The 25,465-nt window shown below is 37.8% G+C and overlaps 2 protein-coding genes across 2 annotated transcripts; both read left to right on the top strand.

Annotated features, from left to right (window-relative positions):
- The first annotated feature begins 375 nt into the window (after window positions 1–375).
- On the top strand, window positions 376–12,464 carry LOC116513790 (vitamin K-dependent protein C-like). Its single transcript, XM_032225006.1, has 9 exons — window positions 376–483; window positions 939–1,029; window positions 1,535–1,695; window positions 2,266–2,290; window positions 6,242–6,352; window positions 7,035–7,181; window positions 8,343–8,437; window positions 10,352–10,469; window positions 11,871–12,464. Exons 2-9 carry the CDS (start codon window positions 960–962, stop codon window positions 12,419–12,421), a joined length of 1,278 nt encoding a protein of 425 aa, XP_032080897.1. The 5' UTR covers window positions 376–483; window positions 939–959; the 3' UTR covers window positions 12,422–12,464.
- Window positions 12,465–14,905: 2,441 nt separating this feature from the next.
- Window positions 14,906–24,578, top strand: LOC116514034 (coagulation factor X-like). Its single transcript, XM_032225438.1, has 9 exons — window positions 14,906–14,986; window positions 15,577–15,701; window positions 16,032–16,192; window positions 17,615–17,639; window positions 18,054–18,167; window positions 19,557–19,691; window positions 20,768–21,060; window positions 21,613–21,730; window positions 23,417–24,578. Exons 2-9 carry the CDS (start codon window positions 15,626–15,628, stop codon window positions 23,962–23,964), a joined length of 1,470 nt encoding a protein of 489 aa, XP_032081329.1. The 5' UTR covers window positions 14,906–14,986; window positions 15,577–15,625; the 3' UTR covers window positions 23,965–24,578.
- The last annotated feature ends 887 nt before the right edge of the window (window positions 24,579–25,465 follow it).

Genomic DNA, 25,465 nt, shown 5'->3' with positions numbered 1-25,465 from the left:
TGTATACTGTCCTGTTTCTTTTCGTAGCATATCCGTTGAAGGGGGACAGGCTTAAAAAAGCAATGACACAAGTGACGGCAAGAAATGAAAGACAGTGATATCTCATACTATCATGTGGAAAATTTCATGATTCACTTCTCAAATATCCAATAATTAGGTCATTTTGTTAAAGCAATAAACCTCAAGTAGAGCTGAATTTATAGAAAAGCTGAAGTAGAGTTTAATGTATAGGAAAAAAATTAATTAGCCATTGCTTACCTAGACAATAAATAGAGAATAAAATTAGGGTGGGGGGGAAGCACATGTTAAAAAGCAAACCATTCCTGGTTTTCTACATGTAGAATCCCATAGGAGCCATTTTTCTTTAACTGAAAGAAAGGCTGTCAGAGTGTATCTCCTGAGTAAATATTTGAGGTTATGGATTAACTAGTATCCTCTGCATTCAATGGTGGAAGAATAGACTACTGTGATTCAGCCAGGGAGGTCAGTAAGTCTTTTCTGTTGTTCATATATTTCAGTTAAAATCCTAAACTGTTTTTACCTAAATCAAATGCAAAGAAGGATAAGAAATGTAGAATGTCATCAGGGAAAGCTTAAAAAAGAACTGACGATACATTTAGTTTAGTTCTGTTATCTTGTGTATGCTTTGTTTTGGTTTTGGATTGGGTTTGGATTCACTTAACCATACAGTGACTAGATTTTGAAATGGATTTTTAAAAACACCTTAAACTATATTGCTATTAAATAAACAGAAAGTTGCCAATATGGTGTAAAACCTAAGAGCAATATTAAACAATGCAGGAGAGTTTGGAGGCCCTATTGTAAGAATCAAGTATCAGCCTGTGCTTCCTTAAATATATAATCTTGAAAATATATAAAGTATGCATTTGTCTTAAACGAATCACCATTTATTTATTTTTTTGGTGTTGTTCTCATAGTTGTGTGGATTCGGTTGTGCAATGGGTAGAATCATTTCTCTTCTGGTGTTTTCAGCTGCCTTCATATTGCTTAACGGATATAAAGCTTCAGGTATGTTATCCCCTTGAACATCAGGTTAAACATTATATTCTGCCAGCCACTGTACAAGTCTCTAAGCATAATTGAAAGAGCCCAATGCCACTTGAATTCTGCATAATACAATCCTTTTCCCAATAATTCCTAGTTACACTCTGGAGATATGGGGCATATTTTACCATCACCTTGATGTGAAAACAAGTCCATGCAGAATTACACAATCTACCTCATTTTAAATCTATCATCTATCTATCTATCTATCTATCTATCTATCTATCTATCTATCTATCTATCTATCTATCTATCTTGCAGCATAAGAGTTTACATTTCATTAACAATAGTTTGGATTTTACAGAATAGCACTAGAAGCAATATTTCTGATTGTTATTGTCTTACTCCAAAGCATATGTTTTTTTTATCATTTTAAAAATTATTTCTCATTTCCGGTAAAATAACAACACAAATATCTTTCTGAAACTAGTAAGATAAAAATATCATTAACATATTCTCCATTCCCAAGTGTTTTACAGCAGCCAAGAAGCCAATCGTGTCTTGAAGATTCAAAAGCGAGCAAATTCTTTCTTGGAAGAATTAAAGGCAGGTTCCTTGGAAAGAGAATGTGTAGAAGAACATTGTGATTTTGAAGAAGCTAGTGAAATATTTGAAACCATGGAAAAAACTGTAAGTTACTTTGCAAGATTGAGAGTGAAGTTTCATTATCAGTTGAAAGAGCAGAATAAGTTAATGAGCAGAAAGAAACATCCTAATTTAGTAAAGTGATCCAAGATATTCTGTGTCCCAAGCAGCTGGTGGGACTAATCTTTGGTGGGTTGAAGGGTACACTAACAAATTATCACTCCTAACATTTGTCATCAAAACAGACAATTTGACTTCTTATTTGTTCAGCTTCTCTTGGCCTTGGTTGATTTTAGTAGAACTTGATCCAAATTGGATGCTTTACAAGGGAGTACCATCACATCCAATTAAGTCCACTTTTACTATTTGTAATGTCCATTACTTTGGCAGATGAGTTTATGCCAAAATAAAAACAACATTGCTTCACCAAATATTGGAAACATTTGTTATATTTTCATTGTGGTGGACAGATGATAGGGATATGATGGATAAATGACTGAATAAATGTTCATTCTATTATTACTAGATTAAGGAACAATCTGCAAAAAGTTGATACTACACAATATAACTACTTACAGAAAATATTTTTACAATTTTAAATTTATTTCATTTCAGCTAAGTTTCTGGGCAAAATATGTTGGTGAGTAAAGATATATTGAACATTGCTAGTGACCATTTTTATATCTTCTCTCCTCTTCATTATGTTTTTACTCTGTTCCCATTAGTTGTGCTTCATTAGTTAATATCACTTCCTGTTTTATGCTATTGAGAGAACTTATTCTTTCCCTTTCCAGGAGAAGAACTGGCTTCAACTCAGTTCCATCAAAGCTGAGTAGCAGTGGGTCTTGGCCCCCCTTGATATTATGACAAGTGATTTTTCCATCCTTGCAAGTGGCAGAAATTTACCACACAGCCCTCAGTGACAATCATAGTTGTTCCTGATTGGAAAGCCTTGTTTACTCTCATTCATAACCTAGGCCAATGATGGCAAAACTTTTCAGTACCGAGTGTCCAACTGCTCACACTGGAGCACCAGAAACCGGAAGACCAGGTGGCCAGTGCGCATGCACGCACCAGCCACCTGGTCTTAGGGTTTCCGGCACGTGCATGTGTACTGCCCAGCTAGTCTTCACGTGCACCGGAGCCCAGGAAACCCAAAGACCAGGTGGCTGGTACGCACCGGCCACCTCATCTTCCAGTTTCTGGCACTTTGCGGCACACAAAGACCAGCTGGGTGGTGCGCATGTCCACATAGAGGGCTCTGTATGCCACCTCTGGCATACCATAGGTTCGCTATCATGGACCTAGGCCTTTGGCGACTTCATGTTGTGTGCTAGTTGCACCCTTTCCTGGATTACAAACAGTCACTCAGACCCAGGTCATCACACTGAAACACTTTCTACATAAGGCTACCTTTGAAGAGTATTTGGAAGGTACGACTGGCACAGAATGCAACTCCTGGACAGTTCTTAGGACCTTTAGGATGGTCCATGTAATACCTTTGTCGTACAAACTTCCCTAGTTGTCAGTTTGCTTCCAGATTCAATTCAAGATGTTAGTTTATTACTTTCAAAGCCCTTTAGGTACCAAGGTACCTGAGAAATCATTTCACCCCAATGGAATGCCCTTCTGCTAGCCTCCACCCACCCACTCCCACCCTAGGCTGGCAGAAGGACATACTGAAAACTCTGTCAATCAAGGAATTCTGGCTGGTGGGGTCCAGGAGAAGAGCCTTTTATGGTGTGCTCCCATTCTCTGGAACACTGAGCCCCTTAAGGTGAGAGCTGCACCCACCTCCTTGGTTTTCCAAAGGGTCCTTTAAAATCTGGCTCTTCCAATTGACCGGGGACCCTGATGTTGAAGTGTCCTACTGAGGAGGTTAATGGACTGAGAGAAGACTCTTTTTCCATCCTGTTTGTATCTTTCCCCCTTCCTTGTCATCTTTGTAAATTTTAATGTTAACATTTATTATCTTAATATTTAATATTTTAATGCTTATGCTGTTCCTTTTACTTTGTTGAAAGGCACCTAAAATTGCCTGAACACAAGATAAGCTGCTTATAAATTTAATAAATAAAGTCACCTTCTGGCTGGATAACTGCAATTCATTCTACATGGGGTTAAAGACAATCCAGAAATTACAATAGGTCCAGAATGCACAACAAAAGTGGTTATGAGTATACCTTGGAATTCTCCTATAATACCATGACACTGCATGATTTGCCTCCCAATAAGCTTCCAGATATAATTCAAAGTGCCGGTTTGCTTCTATAAAGCCTTCCAGAACCAGGTTATTTATGGGACTACCTCTCCCAGGGGTGGGTTCTAACCTCTTCTATAGAAGAGGTTCCACAAATCTACAGTGCTGTTTAAAATTGGTTCCAGCTCCCTCCCCCCGCCCATGCGGACATCATCAAGATGAAGAGAAAGAGGAGGAATTCTGGGAGTTGAAGTCCACAAATCCTAAAGCTGTCAAGTTTGAACACCCCTGGGGTTTTTTTTTCTAAAGGGTTAGGGGTACAAGGGTCTTGTAAGTTGACAGCTTTAAGACTTGCACACTTCAATGCCAGAGTTCCTGAGCCAACATGACTGGAGAAGGAATTCTGGGAGTTGAAGTCTACAAGTCTTAAAGCTGTGAAGTTTGAACACCCCTGGAGTTTTTTTTCTAAAGGGTTAGGAGTGCAAGGGTCTTGTAACTTGACAGCTTTAAGACTTGCATGCTTCAAAGGCCAGCGTTTCTAAACCAACATTTTGGTTGCTAAGCAAGAGCATTGTTAAGTGAGTTTCACCACATTTTACAAGTTGGCCATGCCCACCCGATCACATGGCTAGCAAGCCACTCCCTCCTGGTCACATGGCTGGCAAGCCACTCCCACAAAACAGGCCACACCTACAGAAGAGGTTCTAAAAAAATTGAAATCTACCACTGACCCCCAATATTATCTGCCCATCCCATTCATTCTAATAGAGTAGACATACTCTAAGTCCCATCTGTGATGCAATTCAGTCTGCTCTCTGGAATGACCTTTTCCCTTACATACACTTGGCCCCAATCTTCCTGACCTTCAGAAAGACTTGAAAACCTGGCTCTTTCCTCAGGCATCAGGATAGAGATAATCTCTGTCTGGAAGAAGATAATAATTGTGAGTTCCTGATCTCCCATTAAGGGTTCTTTTTATTTTAATTGCATTCTTTAAAAAATATCATTTTTTAAATTATCATTATTGTGAGCCACCCACAATATTCACAACTCACATTGGTTGAGTTAAATGACCATATAAATTTCATAACTTTCTTAAATAAATGAATCACACTCACTATTTGGTTAAATTGGAATGAAACTTGCAGAGATTTCAGTTAATTGGATATTTATGGTTATAGCCTTGTGACTCCACAGCAAATCTATCTAATGAGACAGCCATCTAGTCCAAATGCTTCTTTGGTTAGGACTACAATATTTGAGTTGCAGAAATTAAGATAACTGTTCAATAGAAAAGAATTTAAGATTACTCTCTTTGCTGACATAAAGTGATTGTCTAGATATTTTACTACCGACATATGGGAAGTCTGTTTTTAATTGCCTGACTGTCAAGCAATAACACTAATCAACAAAAGAATCTGCAAAGAGGTCTTGCAATAACAATACCAATAAAGGTAATATTATGAAAAATGCAAAAAATATTTTTTTTCATCCATTACAATTATTGATTTACATGTATCAGCTGAATTTATCATACTTAAGCTGAGGAGATAAGTATTTTTACAGCAGTCTAACATTCAGTTTCCCAGCAAGAGAAAAACCAAGCCATTTTCCTCTCCAGGTTTCTTCTTGAATAGTGATTTTACTTGGAAAGGGATGATGTGTTAATTTAAATAGATACCTTTCTATGATTTGTGCTGTAAAAGTTGGAAGGTGACCTAAAGGTAGGTCTACTGGTAGCATCCTCAGGAATTATAATTATAACAAAAGAAGTACCTATTGGTTTAACAAGAGCAACAACTGTTTTAGTCCTCCTGTCCTGGCATATAGAAATATTGGAATAGCCTAAATAGATTTTGTTAAAGGAATGTGACCTTCATTCACTTCTCATCCACAAACCTGACACCAATTCATCTCTGTACACATGAAATGAAGACTATAGAAATGTATATATCATTCTCTGCCTAAATAAATATCTGTACTTTACTGTAATCTTGAAAAAAGGATTACATTCCAAACACGTTCCTGCTTCTCTTTTTCCTAATATCTTCCTACCCCCATCCATTCAAAAGAAGCAAATTGTAACAAAGGGAAGAATTTGTGTGGCTGACCGAAAGGGGAACTGCATTCTGTACATACTAAGGAGTTTGATTAGAAGGAGAGAAATCCAAGTTCAAGTCCATCCTCAGTCACAAAAAGTCACCGGTGACTTGTGGCCAGTCACTAGCTCTCAGCCAAGTTACTTATAAGGTTATCGTTGTGGAGATAAAATGAAAGACCATTTCCATTTAAGCACTTTATGCTCTTGGAGTAAACATCAATAGAAACATAACAAATGTTAAGTACTGTGAAGATCTGTGGGTTTTCTGATGCTTTTTTTTTTTTTTTTAGATGGAGATATGTGTGTTTCCAACCCATGTTTCAATGGATTCTGTCAGGACGGCATTGGGCGGTTTGACTGCATATGTAACAAAGGCTGGGAGGGACGATTGTGCCAAAATGGTAATGCTATTTTTGACACTCGGTTTATTATCACTGATATCTTACCATGGGTCTCTTATCGCAAACAACTCTGATTGATTACTTACAACTATATAATGTGCATATGTGATGGCATTTGTTACCAATTTTCACTCAACAAGATTACTGTAATTTATAATTGTTAAAATATGGGATGGTAATACAAATAGCTCTTAATTTACAACTGTTCATTTTACAGTGTTGTTCAAAGTTATGATAATTTGGAAAAAGGACTTGTACTCATACTTACAATTGTCACATTTAACATCAGTTGCAGTGTCTAGTTCATTGTGATTTACTAGACACTTGATTTTGCCAATTTCATTTTATCACATAGCAATAGCAATCACAATAGCAACTTAGACTTACATACCGCTTCACCATGCTTTACAGCCGTTTTTGAGGGGTTTACAGAGTCTTCATATTGCCCCTAAGAATCTGGTCCCCATTTTACCAACCTTGGAAATATAGAAGGTTGAGTCAACCTTGAGACGGTCAGGATCAAACTCCTAGTATGTGGGCAGAGTTTGCCTGCAATACTGCGTTCTAACTTCTGTGCCACTGCATAGCTTTCTAGGGAAAAGATACATCTTAACTGATCCATAAAAATTAATTGATTTCCCTTCATAAGAACATCTCATTCCACTGTATTTTTGCTGCCCAGAGGTCACCTACACTAACTGCTCCTTTGCCAATGGTGGCTGTGAACATTTCTGCCATGAGAGTGAAAGGAACAACGACCGATACCGTTACTGCAGCTGTGCTTTGGACTACCACCTGATGGACAATCATGCTTCTTGTGTACCTTCAGGTAAAGAGATGATCAGGCAAACATACATTTATGTAAACATTATTTAAAGTGCGTTAGATTTTGCAGAATTTACCATTCTTTTATTGCTTAGAACGTAATAACCCTGAGAATATTATTCAGTACACTAGAGAAATATTGCTGTTCATTTTACTGAGGGACAAGCATTACTCAATGAATTATACAAAATAAGGTGGCAGAATTCTGTAACATGCCACTTCATTCTTGGGACAGGAAAACATTTTCAAATCCTACATTAAAAATGAAATAGCGGTTTCCACCTGTAATAATCTGACATATCTTTTTGTGGAGGGAAGTATGGTTGTAAGCTTCTTGGAATCTGAGAAATGAATAATGGTTTGCCAGATATTAATTACTATTTCAAAAGATCCTACATATAACCCCATCCCTGGATTTCAGCAGTTCCTATCTAATGGCTAAGCAGGAGAATTAAGAAATCTGTACCGTGGCAAACTTAGAGATAAAGAGAGAGTCCTGAACTAAAAAGCATCCAATTTTCCAGACATCTGTACCTAACGTTTTTCAATAAATCTTATTACAGAAGACTTTGTGAACATCTTATTTTGTATTGCTAAGAGCTTAATAACAAGTAAATTACCCAAGAGATCAGATTCAGAGATTTCGCCTGATAATGCACTTTATAGTAATAAGTAAAAAAAATATCCAAAATCTGCCATTTCATTTTTAGCATGATGTCCATTTATTATTCTCTTTAAATGTTGTCTTTCAATTTAATATATGTATTGGTCACTAAATGTCATTGGTACTACAAGAAATAGAAAAAGGTTGTGTATATGTGTTTTTAATTGTATTCCACAAAACTGTTATAAAAAGTTCTTAGACTTAGATAGATCGATTCATGAAAATATTAAGGTATTGTTGAACATTTACAGCACAAATAAATGAAACACAACCTCACAATCATATAAGTATAAAAATGCGTAACTTTCCTTATAAAAGCCAAAATAACTGGAGGAACATTTCCCACTATTTCACTGAATTGGGAGGGCACCTTGTAGGTAATACAGAACTTTTAGAAAGAGACAAAACACAAACCAGCTGTAAAATTTAAGTTGAATATTGGGATAATTGTTAAGGGATCATAGTAGCATTTCAAACTTTCTTTTCCTTCCTTTTTTGCAGTTGAGTATTCCTGTGGGAGAGTAGTTGAATCCAAATTAAAAGTTGCAAAAATAATTGGGGGTGATCCTGGAAAAAGAGGAGACAGCCCTTGGCAAGTATGTAGTGATGAAATCTTCATTTTGTAGTAGCTTTGATCTTTCTGTGAAATGGGCATCTGTTTTATCCCATGTGTTGACCTGTAAGTCCTTTTTATTTCACTGTTTACAACGTCAGATACTGTTCATTATATTTTCTTGACATGTGCTATCATGCCAAAGCTATAGGCTTTGAATATACCAAACTGGACAACTTTTAGGCATCTAGGGTACATACTTAAAAATGGAATGATGACTGGCTATAAAGAGGAAGAGGATGACCTATATATCTCATTCAATGAGTAGAGTAGAGTTTGCGGTTTTTTTAATTGTGATATTCTCATGTTAGGACTTACAATAGAGTTTTCCACTTCAAAATGATAGGAAGCTATGCGGTAACCTTTCAGCAACCATACAAGTAGTCCTCAACATACAACCGTTCATTTAGTGACAGTTCAAAGTTACAATGTCACTGAAGAAAGTAACATGACCATTTTTCACACGACCATTGCATTACACACACACCCAGGATCATATGGTCAAAATTTGGATACTAGGCAATTGACTCATATTTATGACTATGTCTGTGGGTCATGTCTTCCCCTTTTTCAACCTTCTGAAAAGCAAAGTCAATGAGGAAGCTGAATTCACTTAACAATTTACCAACTGCAGTGATTCATTTAACAACTGTGGCAAGAAAAGTCATAAAATGGGTCTAAGCTCACTTAACAAATATTTCACTTACCAACAGAAATTTTGGCCTCAATTGTAATCTTAAGGACTACTTGAGGACTACCTGTAGTCAGAGGGATTGCTGAAGGCTGAAATATACAAAAAAGAGGATTTGGAGCTGATGCATTTTATTATGGATTCTAGTTACTATAACCAGTTAAGGAGACCTGATTTTCCAAATTGTGTTGTTGAGGAACGTACCAGCTTCACTCAAGCACACAAATATCTAAGAATGAAACTCTCAGGACCAGGGACGTGCAGTCAGGGGAGGCAGGGGAGGCAGAGCCTCACCAGTGTCATCATGAAAAGAAAAAAAATGTAAAAGGAAAAAGGCTGAGCTAGTTGCTTCCAGAGTCACAGTGGATGACTCTGCTTAGTGCCATTGGAAAATATCTCCAATCCAACTTCTGTGTTTGTGTTTGTTTGAGAGTGAGTGAGTGAGAGAGGTATCCAACTTCTCTGTGTGTGTGTCTGTTTGAGAGAGGGGGGAGGGAGGGAGGGAGAGAGGGAGGAAGGAGGGGGAGGGAGAAGAAAAAGCATGAAGGAAAACTTTTTCGCAAAGGAGAAAAACAAATGCTGTCGCTTTAAATCAGAACTGAGCATGCCTGACTGTGGAATTCTGAGAGTTGAAGTCCACAAGTCTAAAAAATTTGAAACCCCTGTGTCAGTGCCCCACCAGCCATAAGCCTCACCACGCGTCACTGCTCAGGACTCTCATCTTGGGACTGGGAGATACAGTCGCTGCATTTTAATAAAAAGACATAACTGGACAATGCAGAAGCAATTGTAATTTAAAATTAGGAACTGACAGCACTTTGAATGTTTCAACTGCAACTCCATTTTAGAACAATTTCAAGACAGTAAAGATTTCGGCCTGAGCTGCCGACAAATTAATAATTCCATTTGGAATTACCATAATATAATATATCCCGATGGTTTGCTGAGCATACAAGTGGCAAGTTCAATACCAGTTGGAAAGATAAGTACATCGGAAGAAATATAAATTTAAATGTATGCAGTTCCTACAGTACTTGTATCAATGTTTTCCATTCAGAATATCCTGATCAGCAAAACATCCATAGGCTATTGCATGTGACCTAACAATTTGGTAAATTCAGAATTTATGATCGTCAACAGAGCAGTATAGAGAACGGCATTGGCAAAGCAACAGATTTTATAGCCTCTTCCTCCTTTCCATTGCAGGTTATGCTGGGCAATAGTGCAGGAGACTTTAAATGTGGTGGCGTTCTCATTCATCCTGCTTGGGTATTGACAGCTGCACATTGTGTAGTTGATGAACCCAGAATCAAACTGACTTTAGGTAAGGAAAATCCTAATGCCTGTATTCTTTTTTAATATGACATATATCAATAAGTCTTTTACCCTGTATAATGTGGTGTTTCTCAACCTCAGCAACTTAAAATGTGTGGATGTCAATTCCATCTTAGTTGTTCAGGTTGAGAAACATTGGTACAATGCATATTCTTGCAGAGGTTGCTCAATTCTTAACTCTGGATAGATACAGCCATCATTAAACGCAAGTTAGCATGAGTTATATTGAGAGACAAATTAAAATAGTGGTGTTCTAACAAAACTCAATGTCTGAACTGATCTTTCCAGAAATAACTCTTGGTAAAAAGATATTAGAATGTAAACTTTGTTAAATCTTGCCTGTGAGGCAAGGTAACTGACAATAACAATCCAAGGCCATTAACAGGCAGAAGGAATTACAGTTGACATCAGAGCTATGATTCCAGTCTCATTCAAATTTAACAAAAACAAAAGTATCTTACTAGTAGGCATGTTCAAAGATAAGAAGGTGGGAAGTCAAGATTTCCCAGAACACCAAATTTGTTCTATTAATAATCATCCTGTTTTAAGGTAGAGGTTTAATGCTGGAGGCACCTAATCTGAGAGATGTTTCTCCTTTTCTCACAGAGATTATTTAATGAAGCTCAGTGGTGAAAGATAAACCTCTGATAAAATAGGACTTGTTGACACATCCTCTAGTTAAACTATGAAATTCCTACCACAAATGTCCATATTAATTTTGATGGCTTGAAAGGGGAGAGTTTAACAAAGTCGCTGATGTATTGTAATCAGCGTCAGACTGACAGGAGTCAGTCTGTCACTCACTGCTAGTTGTTGAGGAACACAAATAGGAGACTGGGGACTACCCAGGGCATTGTTTGGTCACAATAGGAAGAAAATGCTGGGTTAGATTAGAGAAATGTATTATCTCTTCTAAACAGGGTTTTCTTAATTTTTTTAAAAAATATCTGGTATTTACATACTTTATATCTTGGCTAGAAGCCTGTAGCTGATGTTTTGGTTTGAAAAAATGAAATGTGTGTAAAATGTTTTCTTGCATCTCCTATCCTCTTCAACCAATGAGAATGAATGAAATTCTGTCTGCCCACTTCTGTTTTAATTTTCTCCATCCAATTCCATTATATGCATATTTTCTCCTTCCTTTCCTTTTTCCTTTTCATCTGATTCTTGGGTTAACAAGAACAATATAGTAAGCAATTTTCCTATTGCATGCAAATCTATATTATAATTGAATCACTATTTATTCCTATATAATTTGGAGTTTGCTTATTCTAACATTCAAGGAGAAAGTACAACCTTTATTAATGTGTTTTTTAACTATTTGGAGAAAGGTAGACTTGACTTAGTTCCAAGGAAATAGTATTTCCAAATTTTTATGTCGCTTTTACAGGTAAATACCACCGACGGCGTATAGATGAAAGTGAGATAACTATCATTGCTGACAAGATATTCTATCATGAAAATTACTCTTCAGACACCTATGATAATGACATTGCAATACTACATCTATCCCACCCAGTTGTTGTCAATAGGTATATTATACCCATTTGCCTGCCTACCCAAAACCTGGCAAATCAACAGTTGATGACCGAAGGGATTCAAACAATAGTAACAGGCTGGGGAAGCCAGAGTGCGAATTATAAGAAGAATTTCTCCTCTGTTCTCAATTTTATTGAAATTCCTGTAGCATCACGGAATGACTGTATCCATTCTATGTGGAATTCCCTAACAGATAATATGTTCTGTGCAGGGATACCAGGAGATATACGGGATGCTTGTCATGGAGACAGTGGTGGTCCTATGGTTGTAAAATTCAAGAATACCTGGTTCCTACTTGGACTAGTGAGTTGGGGAGAAGGCTGTGGGGATCCTAATAATTTTGGAATCTATACTAAGATCAGTTCATATCTTGATTGGATCATCCAGAAAATGAAATCATAAAATTATTACACTAATGATCAATAAAAACAGAACATACAAGTGATTCTCTGCTGTGTGTCATTTTTCTTCAATGGTCTCACTATTTTATATACCAAGAATATGTGATACATCTGGGATATATTCCAGTTTCTTTGCAAAAAAAAGTTGGCAAATTTACTTTGATCAAATGCAGCAATGACAATCTATGACAATCCTGGTTTTACAACAATCTTGGTTTCAAGAGGACAATCAGGGAATTTCCCAACATTTTGACTGACAATTCAGCTCAAAACAGGGTGTCAGGATGCAAACTGGAACTGTATTCCACTGTCCATGAGTAGCTTCTTTCTGGATGCCATTTGCAATTGGTGCCTTAGTTTACCTAGTTCCTCTGGAACATGATGTCTGGAGTGCCAGTGAAGAAGAAAGATGAAAAACTAACTCAACCATGAATGAGTCTATGTCCATGTTTGTGTCTATACTGTGGTGCTGAAGGAGATGAAACAGACATATTTTTCCTCCCTTATTACAGACTTTAACACCATCAATCATATTATCTTACTGGATCTCCTGTGGTGGTTAGGAATTGGGTAAGAGTTTTGCAGTGCTTCTGCTCCATTCTCTATGAATAGTTTCAATCTATTGTAGAATGAACCCACACTTATGAGGTACCACATGAATCAGTCCTCACCCGCTTGATTGTTAACATTTACAGTATGTGGAGCTACTGGGGAAGGTCATTGAATAATTTAGAGTAAGATATCATTAGTATGCTGATGATATCAAAGCATAAATCATTATCCTGAGTTGTGCAGTGGTGCTGCTATTACTGTGTCTTAGTGCCTAGAGCCTGTGAAGGTCTGGATGGAAAAGAACGAGCTCAAACTGAATGCAAGCTAGTGGGAGTGTGCACTTGATGTGTGTTATCCTTGTTAACAGTCACTACTATAGAGAGTTTGTGGGGTGAAACTCATGTCTATTTGACATAACTCCTACAGTATTCTTTTAGAACAGTTAATCTATTTGTTTCTATACTCATATGGAGTATTCATATGTACTCTCCATATGCTTTCCTGTTCCCTTTTCTGAATTATAAATTGCCTTCCATGATATAAGGCTACACATCAAAATCTGTTTCTCAGAAGGAAAGCAAAAGGCCATACGTTAAAGCTCCATATTGTGAGCTAATCACCTTAATAGTATATGGGGAACCACTGCTGTCACAATACTATAGCTCCTTGTGTGTCAGATTGTCCTGTCCAGTGCCTTTTTAGGATTCAGATCTATCTCCTGCCAAACCATGTGTCACTTTTAATTGGCTCCTGTGTCAAAGTGATTTTCCATCTTATTTGGTTCTGTTGATGTCAGTGACCAATTAAACTTACAATATTTGAATATTTTGGGAAGATTATATTTAACTTATATGTTTTAGGAATAAAAAAATACATACATGCATACATACATACAAACATACATACATGATACATACATCCATACATCCATACATACTGTTGTGGCCCAGCAGGTTTCGGTTGAGCTGCTGATGGACTCGGATAGCAAGGAACCATATGAGTCTGCCCTGGACTATGTGGAGACCCTGGGCAGGGTTCAGACTCAGAGCAGGGACCAAAGAGGCTGGTTCGCCACCAGGAGGCGCCTGAGGCATGGAGCAATGGGGAGAATCAAAGGCAGTTTGTCCCGGATGCTAGATTGAGAAACGGAAGCAGCAACTCCATAGGCAGACTCACAGAAGATGATTAAGCACAGGTGGCTGTTGGCCCCTCCCAAGAGAGATTATAGGTGAGGCGTTGGAAGGGGACATTTGCAGGAAACAACTGTTCGAATTAGTAGTTAAGAAAATCTATCTGTGTATTCTAGCCATGTCTGTTCGTTTGGACTATCTGCGTTGCTTCGTTTGAACTATCTGGGTTGCTGCAGAGCTACTCTATTAAACGTGAGTTGCCTGGGCCCTCAGCCAAAAGATTCATTATCTTAGTAATTGAACAATGGCAAACAGCCAAGCCTGTGTTCTGGTTTATTCACAGGCAGTGGGGTCAGAACACATACATACAGAAATGCACATATTACTATATGAATTATCTTCCAGCTAGAAAACATGCCAAAGAAGACTTTTAATTCAAGGTATTTGCATGTGCTAAAAGCAGAATATTATCAAAATAAATGAATAACTACAGCTCAGTAGGATAAAAGTGCAGACATCCAGAAAACATTCTATTTGAAAGTAGAGGAATAGAAGATTTTGTGGGAAAGTGTCTTTCAAAAAGTCATTTGTGGAATGATGAATAAATGATAGGAAAGGATTCTCCCTCCCCTTCCCCAAGTTCCGTAAAAATATGAGGACGACAAAAAAAAAGAGGCCACAAGTAGGGACAAGGCTTTTAGAATCTGTTTAATTTTAAAATGTTTGGGTTGCAGTGGGGTTTTTTTTATTTTTCCATAGTATCCTGAGACCAGAATGTCTATGTCAATATTTGCAATAGTTTAATCATCAACATATAATTTCCAATAGCTTTCTTTCCTAGCTTTTGTAGCAGTTCTAAATAGCATTTTCCCCTTCCTAATCAGGTAAGAGAACACAACATTTCTAATTTTCTGCACACACAAAAAAGCAGACTGTTTCTTTTAAAACTGCCTGTTCCCACCCTCTTTATTTTGTTCCTCTTAATATGTATCTGGTTTCCTGAGTGATAAAGTTTCTGTTATTCAATGCCAATTGTTATTTGATGAAATGAGCATAATCAACAGCTCTCAGAACAAAATGAAATGCAATCTGTTCTTGTAAGGGGCCTCTTACACACTTCATTTTTAACAGGAGATTAAAAGAAAATAGGCCTTATTTGCTTGCACTACTATTCTTCAGATGTTTCCTCACTTGGACATATTGTATATGTAGCCATTGCTAGTGCATCAGATCTTCTATCTTCCTCAACATGTTAATTTTTCCTTAAAAAGCAAAATACCTGGGTTATTATTCCAGTACAAATAATTTCTGATTTTAGGAGATATGACTTTTATTCTCTTTATTTGTAGATCTGTAGCCTTCTCTGCTAGTCTCCATCTTTGTTTTTCATATGCACATAATTTTTATTGTTCAGTTCTCTCTCTCGTCTCAGTACTTGAAGAATATTTTGTTTAGTCTTGTTTTCTATGTGTAGGTGACTGTCTCCAAATCAAGTATATTCTACTATTCACTTTGGGTATACAATGGCTAGAATTTCCTTTGGGCCAACCTTGATTTTCTTAATCTGCTGCTTCATCATCTTTTCACATTCGTTATCAGGTACTTATTATTCATTAGCAACAGTCACAATATGGATCATGTATTAACAACCATAGTTAATTTTTAAACTCATATGTTTCTGATTGTTACCTTAAGAATAAAGGTATCTATTTTACTTTCATAAGTGTTGCTTTGAGATAAATTTTGGAAATGAAACTCAATCAAATGTTTCATTTATGGATCTCCTACACCGCATATTTAAGCCTGGAGAAATAACCAAACATATCCACCAGTTTAGCCCTTCAGTATGCTCAGTATGAATATAAATATATATTTACCCTGAATTGAAGAAACTGGAATCCTTAGTGATACATTACTCTTTATCTACAGTATTTGTGAAAAAAGAGAAGGCAAACCAGGTTCTGAGGATTCAGAAACGTGCTAACACTTTCTTGGAGGAGATTCTCGCAGGAAATTTGGAGAGAGAATGCAGAGAAGAACAGTGTTCATTTGAAGAGGCAAAAGAGATTTTCAAGTCAAAGGAGAAAACGGTGAGCAATGGAAATGGGGGACATCTGACTATTTCTTGCAAATGTGAAATATCCCACAGGAACTGCTGGTTCCTCATTGTTGTTTGTCCTTTGAAGTCAGTATACCTGGTGTTGACACCTGGTAACTGGTTGGACAAGTTCTTTTAGTTTTCTTGGCATGAGTTTTTTCAGAAATGGTTTGCCATTGCCTCCTTCCTAGGGCTGAGAAAAAGTAACTGGCCTAAAGGCATCCAGCCGACTTTGTGATAAGGTAGAACTAGAATTCACAGGTTCCTAGTTCCCAGCATGGTGCCTTAACTACTACACCAAATTGGCTCTCAGAAACCACTGTAGTTATTGTTGAAACATTTAAAATTAACAGAAATTTGGTAGAGCATTAAAATCAATAAATACAAAATTACACATACAGTGTTTGTCTGCTGATCAGATTCACTGGTTTGAGCTGGGCAGTTATACAAACTGAATAAATAAGTTAAATTCAAGGGGCAGCAATCTTCTGGCTTTCAGTGGCGGGAATAAATAGTTTGATTTCTTTAAAGAGTCAGCAAAAAAATCCTCACATATTTAAAATTGAGTTGTATATATACTTTTTCAGCTGAAATCATGATTTCCTATCATTCGCCCTTCACCTCCTACAGATCTTACAGGATGTCACACTAAGGTGTGGGAATATTTTGGCCATTTTTCTTATAGCCCAAATTCTCTTTGAACAGGTAGGAGGAAATGATGGGGCAAAGCATTTACACAATGGTGTATAATAATCCACATCAGTCTGGGTTAGCTACAAGATTGTGGAAACTATATTATTTTTTTAATAGAAGATTGGTTCAAAAGTCTTAACTGAGAAAAAAAAATTCTGCACTCAGCAAATTGCTCCGAATGCCAAATCTGTTCAGTGCCCAGACTAATCTTGGTATGCTTGATTACACTCGCTTTTTAGCTTCAGTGACATAATTGAGGCTGAAGGAGAATCACTTCAATGAGACACCTCCAGGCACAGTTAACAGCATTAATAAATAAATAATAATTGCAGCTAGTAAATAGAGTCTTACTTTGGAGCAAACTGCTGTTTAAGTTACCACAGGCCCTTTCCGTAATACAATCGACAGTCTTTTTAAAAAATCCAGGCTTTTTAGAGCTTTTAGCTTTACAATCCTCTTTATGTATATGTGTGAAAGTTAGAATAATTCAGAAGTGAGTACCATATATATTTCTATTTGTCAATAATAAAAGATTTACATTCATGATGCAAATCCTCAGAGCCAGATCCACTTTTTGTCCAAAGCTTTTCTATAGAACCAGGTTGATTTTAAATCATAATGTGTCTTAATTACTTACATTGAGTTGTTTAAGTTAATTTATAAAGGTATTTATACCTTTATACCTAATCACATCTGTTTTTATTTTTTATTTATTTTGCAGATGGAGTTTTGGTTCGATTACAAAAGTAAACATTTTATTCATTTTCTATGTATTCTGCATAAATAATTGTTCACTAAAACTTAAAGCTTATGCTAACTTTGGCCCCATAAATATTGAGTTTTTATACATTTTGAAATCTATTGAAGATTTTGCTTTTGTTCTGGCAAGAATTTTGTTTGCATGATAAAATTATTTTAATGTATTTTTCATATAATAAACTGTTTTTCATATAATAAACTGTTGCTCATTAATCTACTGTATTTTCATATTTCATTGACAATACTATTTGTGTTGTTGTTTATAATTTTAATATTTTAGATTGTGTAGTCTGTTATTGTAACCGAAATAGGTAAGAAACTACTTTTATGCATAAAAAAGAAATTACTCTAAATACTTATCTGGATTTGATTTGTATCATCAAATCTCTTTTTCCAAACAGATTCCAACCCCTGTAAAGAAAATACATGTAACAATGGTGGCATATGTAAGGTCAAACACTATACATATTCCTGTACATGTCCCCCGAGGTATGGAGGAAATCAGTGTGAAATAGGTGAGTGAGGTATAACATTAGCCAATCTGCTATTGTTGTAAGAATCTGCTACCTTTTGTGGTAGCTTTCTAGCCTGGTGAGACTTTGTTGGCCAAATGTCATACCAGTGAGAGAAATAAAGGGGTAGTTCAGAGCAGTGGTCACCAAGTGGTGGTCCGCAGAGAAATATTTGCATTTCTCTCGGGGAGCCCAGTTGAAGTTTCCCACACTGCTCACGCTTCAGCACTTTGACTCCCAGGGACAGGATGAGGTCCTTCAGATAGTTAGCTTGGCCGCCTGTTAGCAGAGAGAAATGCCCAGGATTAACCCTAGCTTTGTTGTCATTGTCACAGGACTGGCCCTTTGGTCATCCCAGAGCAGCTCTTTCACCTGGGGAGCAGGGAACTCCCCTGCAAGCCAGTGCACCCGGGTGGAGGAGCTGTTCCGGGATGACCAAGGGGCCGTTGTGTGACTACTACAGCTCTGGAATATGGGACCAACTTTCCCACCAACGTCAGCAAGCCACAGTCAGTCTGCTCGTCTTCGTTTTCCTTCACTCAGATTGACCAAGCTTCTGGATCAATACAAAAGAGGTTTCTAGGATGTGTGACTGGACCCGGTGCTTTCTCTCAGGCCTCCCATCCAGAGCCTTGCAGAAGCAGACAGGCTGAATTCCCTAGTTGCATATCACAGAATCCGAAGTTGGTGCTATAGAAATATATTTCTTTTTAATGTATATAAATGGGTTGCTTTTGTTCTAAATGGGTTGGTGTTCCCCTTCTACTTGCTAGTAAGATGATAGCCTGTGGGAGTCTTCTCTCACATACATGGGGATTGGAGAAAATATCAGGTAGAGCCTCCCATCCCCTGGAAAGTAGGTGGTGATAGCAACTAAGCTGCTATGTTAAGGCAGAGGGTAAAGCTGGAATCAAAGGATTCTGGGAGAGGTGGTGTGAGATGCCAACTTTTCTCTTAGGGAGTAAGTCATAATACTAAACACCATAAACTGGTGATCCAGTAGAATCTAGAGAGCCAGTTTAGTGTAATCCAGTGCTTGAAGGCACTCGACTAGAAACCATGAGATGTGAACACTACTCCTGTCTTAAGTATAAAGCCATCTGGATGATACTGAGCAGCCACTGTCTCTCTCATCCCTAGGCGGTAATAATCGCAAATAATTGCCAAGAAAACTGCATGGATTAACTCAAAGGTGCATGCACACCCATGCACACACACACACACACAAACACACACAAACACAAGAATAACTTGAAGATCCCTCTACTAATTTTAAAAATGATAAATTGTGATTTGGGTTCCCACTACTGATAGCCTATTATTACAGGATTACAGTCTGCTGGAGAGAGTAAGTAGTAATCACCCAAGAACTATCCCCTGTCTCCAATGTAGAGAAATTTGAATGCTGGTACAAAAATGGAGATTGTTGGCAATATTGTCAAGATACCGAACATTCACGTCGTGTGATCTGCTCCTGTGAAGCAGGATATACGCTAAGTGAAGACGGGAAGGGTTGTACGCCCTCAGGTAATGCCTCCTCTTACTGGTTTAAAAATGTGGGTTTAGAAACTAAATGTTCCAGAAGCCCTTTTCAGTCTGGTTTTCCCTAAATGGGCTGATGTTATGGTTCCTGAATTTCCAACCAGTCAGCATGAAAAGCAACAGATTGTCTACTTTAGATGCATGGACCATGATTAGGTTGAATAAATCAACATAAATAAATGATTATGTATTATGTTGAATAAAATTTGACCAAATTTCCTCTTTATATGTAGAATAAGCACTCTGTGAATGCTTTAAATGTTGAATTCATTTTGCCCCACACAGCTGACGTAAGTGAGCGGTGGCAGCTCAGGATTACCTACCTAAGTATATTTAGGGGTGTTATTTAGCTAGTTCTATAAGTAATTAGAGGTACCAAGACTTCTCAGACATTTTTCTTCAATGCAAGCAGAAAGGTTGCCTAAATCCATACATAGGTATTTACCATAATTTAACTTGTTGCTTCTTGATTCCAATGTAGAAAAGATAGCAAGAGAATTAGTAGGCAGAAGGCAATTATAAAGCTGCAGTTATCAAATAGAACAACTTGGGGAGGGGAGGATTTCATAACTTGTTTTATAACCTAAAAATATTGGCCAACTGGAATATTGGTAAGATGACAATTAATGGGAGAATCTAGCAATTATTGGAAGTTCATATTCTGGCTGGCTATTGGTACTTTTATCTATCAGGCATACTTTGATTTTTCCTAGTGTTTGACAAGTTACCTTCATTTTTTATGTATTTATGTATGCTGTATATATTGAGAATTTTATACAAAATAGAAGACAAATTTAAAAAGGAACAAAAAAGGAAAAGAAAGAAAATAAGTTTTGAAATGTTACTTTTAACCTTCAACAGATAATTAATTACAGTCTAATAATCTTCTCTACCTCTTAAATGTTACACAAATTCTTTTACTTCCTCACTTAGTTGATCTTTTAAAATCCTCAAGCCCATAAATCATCATATAACTTTTTTTTCTTCTTTCAGCAAAATAAATAAGGACACAATGTAAATTAAGTACAGTTACCCACACTGTTTAATCTCCCTGACTTTAGATCGCTTTCCTTGTGGGCTGATTAAGCGATCCACACGTTCTTATGAGCGAGGAAGAGTCACACAAAGTGAAACAAATGCTCATGAGAACATGACCAACTGGAATCAGACGTTAAGTTGGGCTTCCTCAGGATGGTTGAATCTCACAGCAGAAACTGAAGATGACATGGAAAAGCTAGAAGGAAATTTCACAGAGGAGGATTTACTCAGATGGCCAAATATTAGCTCCACAGATGAAGAAAAAACCAGAATAATTGGGGGATCTTTCTGCCGCCCAGGAGCATGTCCTTGGCAGGTAACACTATTGTGCTTAAAGGGTTTGATAAATAGCCTCATTTTACAGGATTTAGAATTGCAGGGTCAGATTCCTCTATGAAGCAGCAGGGTGCAATCTTTTTCAATAGAATTTAATTCTGAGTGGCAAGCTAGGAGATGAATTCCAAAACGCAAAGAGAGACAGAACACAGAAATTGGAACTCTCAATAGTTCATAACTATCTCCTTATATTCAAGATATTGAAGCTCAGGTCATGAATGTTTCCTTTCAACAAGCACAGTACCAAGAGGACCTCTAAAAAATCATCCAGATGTGTCCTTAAATGATACCTTTGCCTCCCAAGGGAGGACAACTGACTGTAGGTGCTGTCCTTTTGTATAAATATTGGAAAAAGGAGGTTTACAATATTGTTGTGGGCATATGAAGAAATGTGTTGCTTCATATCCCTGTATTTTTGTGTATTATGATCGACCTCTGATTCAAAGCTAAATAATTCAAATGAGAGTGTAGAAAATTCATACAGATTTGCAGTTGGGTTAGACAACAATTTCTTTTTTATTTTTCTTCCTAGGTACTGATTCAAAATAATAGAGATTACGGTTTTTGTGGGGGCAGCTTGATCAGTAGTCAGTGGGTACTTACTGCAGCACACTGTTTTGACAACATTATTCCACACCACGTTACAGTGGGTAAGTAGTAGAGACGCAAACAAAATTACAGTCTTCTAATGCTTGTTTTCCCCCACAATGTATTCCTGAAGAAATAGTAGATTCTCCTGTTCTGATATCACATTCCTGTTGTAAAAAAATATATGCATTTCTAACCTTTGAAATTATAGAAGCAAACATACACCTTAATGTTTCTTAGCCTCACTACCCAGAATTCTCCATCCAGGAAGTCAACACATCTTAAAGTTGAGATTGAGAAACATTGATATATTTTAATTAATGTTATAAATTGCTACTCTTACCTGATTATTTACTGGCCTGAGTATATTATGCAGGTGTACTTGATTACAGATCACCCGATTTGCCAAGTCCTTGGAGAGAATTGCTACCATAAAGCCATTTTCTTTCTTTTTGATCCCTTCTGGATTTATTTTCATTACTATCATTGTTCTTTTGTTTTCTGCTGTTTTGATAGTTTTTTTATACATATTATTCTTTTTTTTTAATGTTTACCAATTGTAAACTGCCCTGAGTCCCTGGGAGTTGGGCAACATATAAACGAAATAAATTATTATGGTTGGTCACAATCAGCCAAATGTTTTGACTGGATTATTATGGTTGGTCACAGTTCGCCCAAAGTTTAGACAGGATTTGATTTTTAATCTACCTAGTGAGTCCTTTCTAAGGACATGGGATAGGCAGAGGTTGTTGCTTGATGGTGATTTATTTATTTATTTGTATTTGTTTATTTATTTATGGAAATGTAGATGACTACCCAACTCACTCTGAGTGACTACGGTCTTAAAGGTATCATCACATGATATAAACTGTTCTAAGTAAAGTTGCCTTTTGCAATTGTCTGATGGTAATTTTGTCAATGCTGATGATGATGTTCAAATGGTGATCCAGATGTTTTGGGATTGTTCCCAAGGCTCCTAATACTATTGGTAATATATTTGCCTTCTTTTGCTACAGTCATTCTACTTTTTCAGTTTTCATATATTATTTCAGAGACATCACCTAGCTTGTTCTAGGACAATCCTTTGGGCTAATAATATAATGGTAGTATATACTGTATTCTTCAGTGGTGAAATTAATATTCTTTACTACCAGTTCTGTGGGCATGGCTTGGTGGGCGTGGTAGGGGAAGGATACTGCAAAATCTCCATTCCCACCACATTCCTGGGAGAAGGATATTACAAAATCTCCATTCCCTCCCCACTCCAGGGGAAGGATACTGAAAAATCTCCATTCCCACCCCACTCTGAGGCCAGTCAGTTCTCTGAACTATTCAAAATTTCCGCTATCAGTTCTCCAGAACCTGTCAGAACCTGTTGAATTTCACCCCGGTATTCTTCCTTTAAAAAAACCCCTAGTAATAAATTGGAAGTACCAGTAGAAGAACAATGATAATGTGACCAATAGAAGACAATATCATTTCACTTTCCCATAGAGTTCTCTAAACAAGGTAAGACAGTTGTACAACGACAACTTTACTTAGAAGCCTCCTTGTTTTTGAAGTGCCTAAGAAAAAAATATCTGCATACTTTAAAGCATTTTAATGTACAGAATCAGTATTTCAATAACCAAATGACACTATTTCTACTTGGATCTAAGGCTATTCTTATGTTTTTGTTTTTCACTTTCCTTGTTTTCCACTGTCAATACCTGCTTAGATTTTTCCACACACTTTTATTTGCTTTTCAGGAGACTTTGACAAACATCAGCGAGAACGAGATGAACAAAAAGTAAGAGTACGGCGTCACTGGAGACATCCTCAGTATAACTCACAGAACTACAACAATGACATTGCTTTGGTCCAATTGACTAGCGATGTGATTTTTACCCAGAACGTACTTCCTATTTGCCTTCCTCGTCCTAGCCTAGCTAATGTGCTGATTGAAGGCGTAGCCCATGGAATAGTTAGTGGATGGGGTGCAACTCATGCTAAGGGTAAGTTAACTCGCTTTCTCATGAAAGTTAAGTTGCCTATTGTGAGCATGGAGACCTGTCGGCAGTCCACCAAGAAGCTCATTACGGACAACATGTTTTGTGCTGGCTATGATGGGGAAGGACAGGATGCTTGCAAAGGAGATAGTGGTGGACCTTTTGCTGTGTCTTATCACAATACTTGGTTTCTCTTGGGGATTGTCAGTTGGGGAGAAGGTTGTGCTGAAGTGGGGAAATACGGAGCTTATACTCTAGTACCCAATTATGTTTCATGGATAAATGAAGTAATCGAAACTAATTCTTGAAGGGTTTTTTTTTGCCTAACCTGCAGTGAAGGCCCATCTGTATAAAATATTTTTTTGTGTGTTTGGTAATATTTAACAACTTGAATAGCCAGGTCACATTGCAGGTTTGTTTCCTATAGCTGCTCTTAACTGAAATAAACAATTAAGTTGCCCTTTTCTTTGTATAGAAACAGAATTGTTCTATAAATCTGCATCCAATTCAGATTTAAGCATAAGCAACTGGATAAGTAGAAATACTGCCTCAGTCCCTCCTTCCCAAAGTGATTTTTTAATCCTTGTAAAAGGACTTCAAGGATACTGACAAAAATAGAATCACAGTGTCATGCCACAAGTTGTTTCTTTCATGTTTGAACAAGATCAGGATATGTGTTAAAAAGGGTGGGACTTGCATGGTGATTCCACAACTCTTTCATTATTCTGACCCTACCTTGAAATCTTTCCCCCTACTGCCACCTCCACAAATGCCAAGGGGTTGTGTGATCCTGCAAAATGCAGTAGGCTATGGTGGAAAAGGAAGAGCCAAACATTCAATTTGTGTTTATGCAAACATGCATAATTTGATGACTGACAAACCATTGTCATGGATTCCCAAAATACGTTTGAACTCTAAAATAACCAAAGATGAGAAACCTGCAGCTGCACGACGTGCCATATTTAGTTACTGTTACTCTTGAATACCTAAATAGGAGGGATACGGGGGATCCTTTGCAGGGCAGGGCTGAGGATTACGTCCAGTTTCTCGCGGACAAAGTTGCTCGGTTTCGGTCGGACTTGGACTCCAATTCTGCAGAACCAGCCGAGGCACTAAGGGATAATCTGGTAGGCCATCGCTGGGTTGAGTTTCAGGCTGTTGCCCCTGAGGACGTGGGCAAAGCCATGAGAGCTGTAAGTGCCTCCACATGTGTACTGGACCCGTGCCCCTCCTGGCTGGTTGTTAACGGCAGGGAGGTGACACAGGGCTGGATCCAGGCGGTTGTCACCACCTCCCTTCGGGAGGGGGTCTTTCCCCCCGCTCTTAAGGCGATGGTGGTGAGACCCCTCCTGAAGAAACCATCTTTGGATCCAGCCGTTCTAAACAACTACCGTCCAGTCTCCAACCTCCCCTTTGTGGGGAAGGTTGTTGAGAAGGTGGTGGCCTTTCAGCTCCAGCGGTCCTTGGAGGAAGCTAGTTATCTTGACCCATTCCAGTCTGGCTTCAGGCCTGGCTACAGCACAGAAACCGCTTTGGTCGCATTGACCGATGACCTCTGGAGAGCCAGGGATGGAAGCCATGCCTCCATCCTGGTACTCCTTGACCTTTCAGCGGCTTTCGATACCATCGACCATGGTATCCTTCTGCGACGACTGCGGGAGGTGGGGGTGGGAGGCACTGTTTTACGGTGGTTCTCCTCTTACCTCTCGGACAGGTCGCAGTCGGTGTTAGTCGGAGGGCAGAGATCGACCCCTAGGCCCCTAACATATGGGGTGCCGCAGGGTTCGGTCCTGTCCCCCCTACTTTTTA

Source organism: Thamnophis elegans, chromosome 10, assembly GCF_009769535.1.
Source record: "Thamnophis elegans isolate rThaEle1 chromosome 10, rThaEle1.pri, whole genome shotgun sequence".
Classification (NCBI taxonomy): Eukaryota; Metazoa; Chordata; class Lepidosauria; order Squamata; family Colubridae; genus Thamnophis; species Thamnophis elegans.
This window is presented reverse-complemented; position numbering and strand designations above follow the sequence as displayed.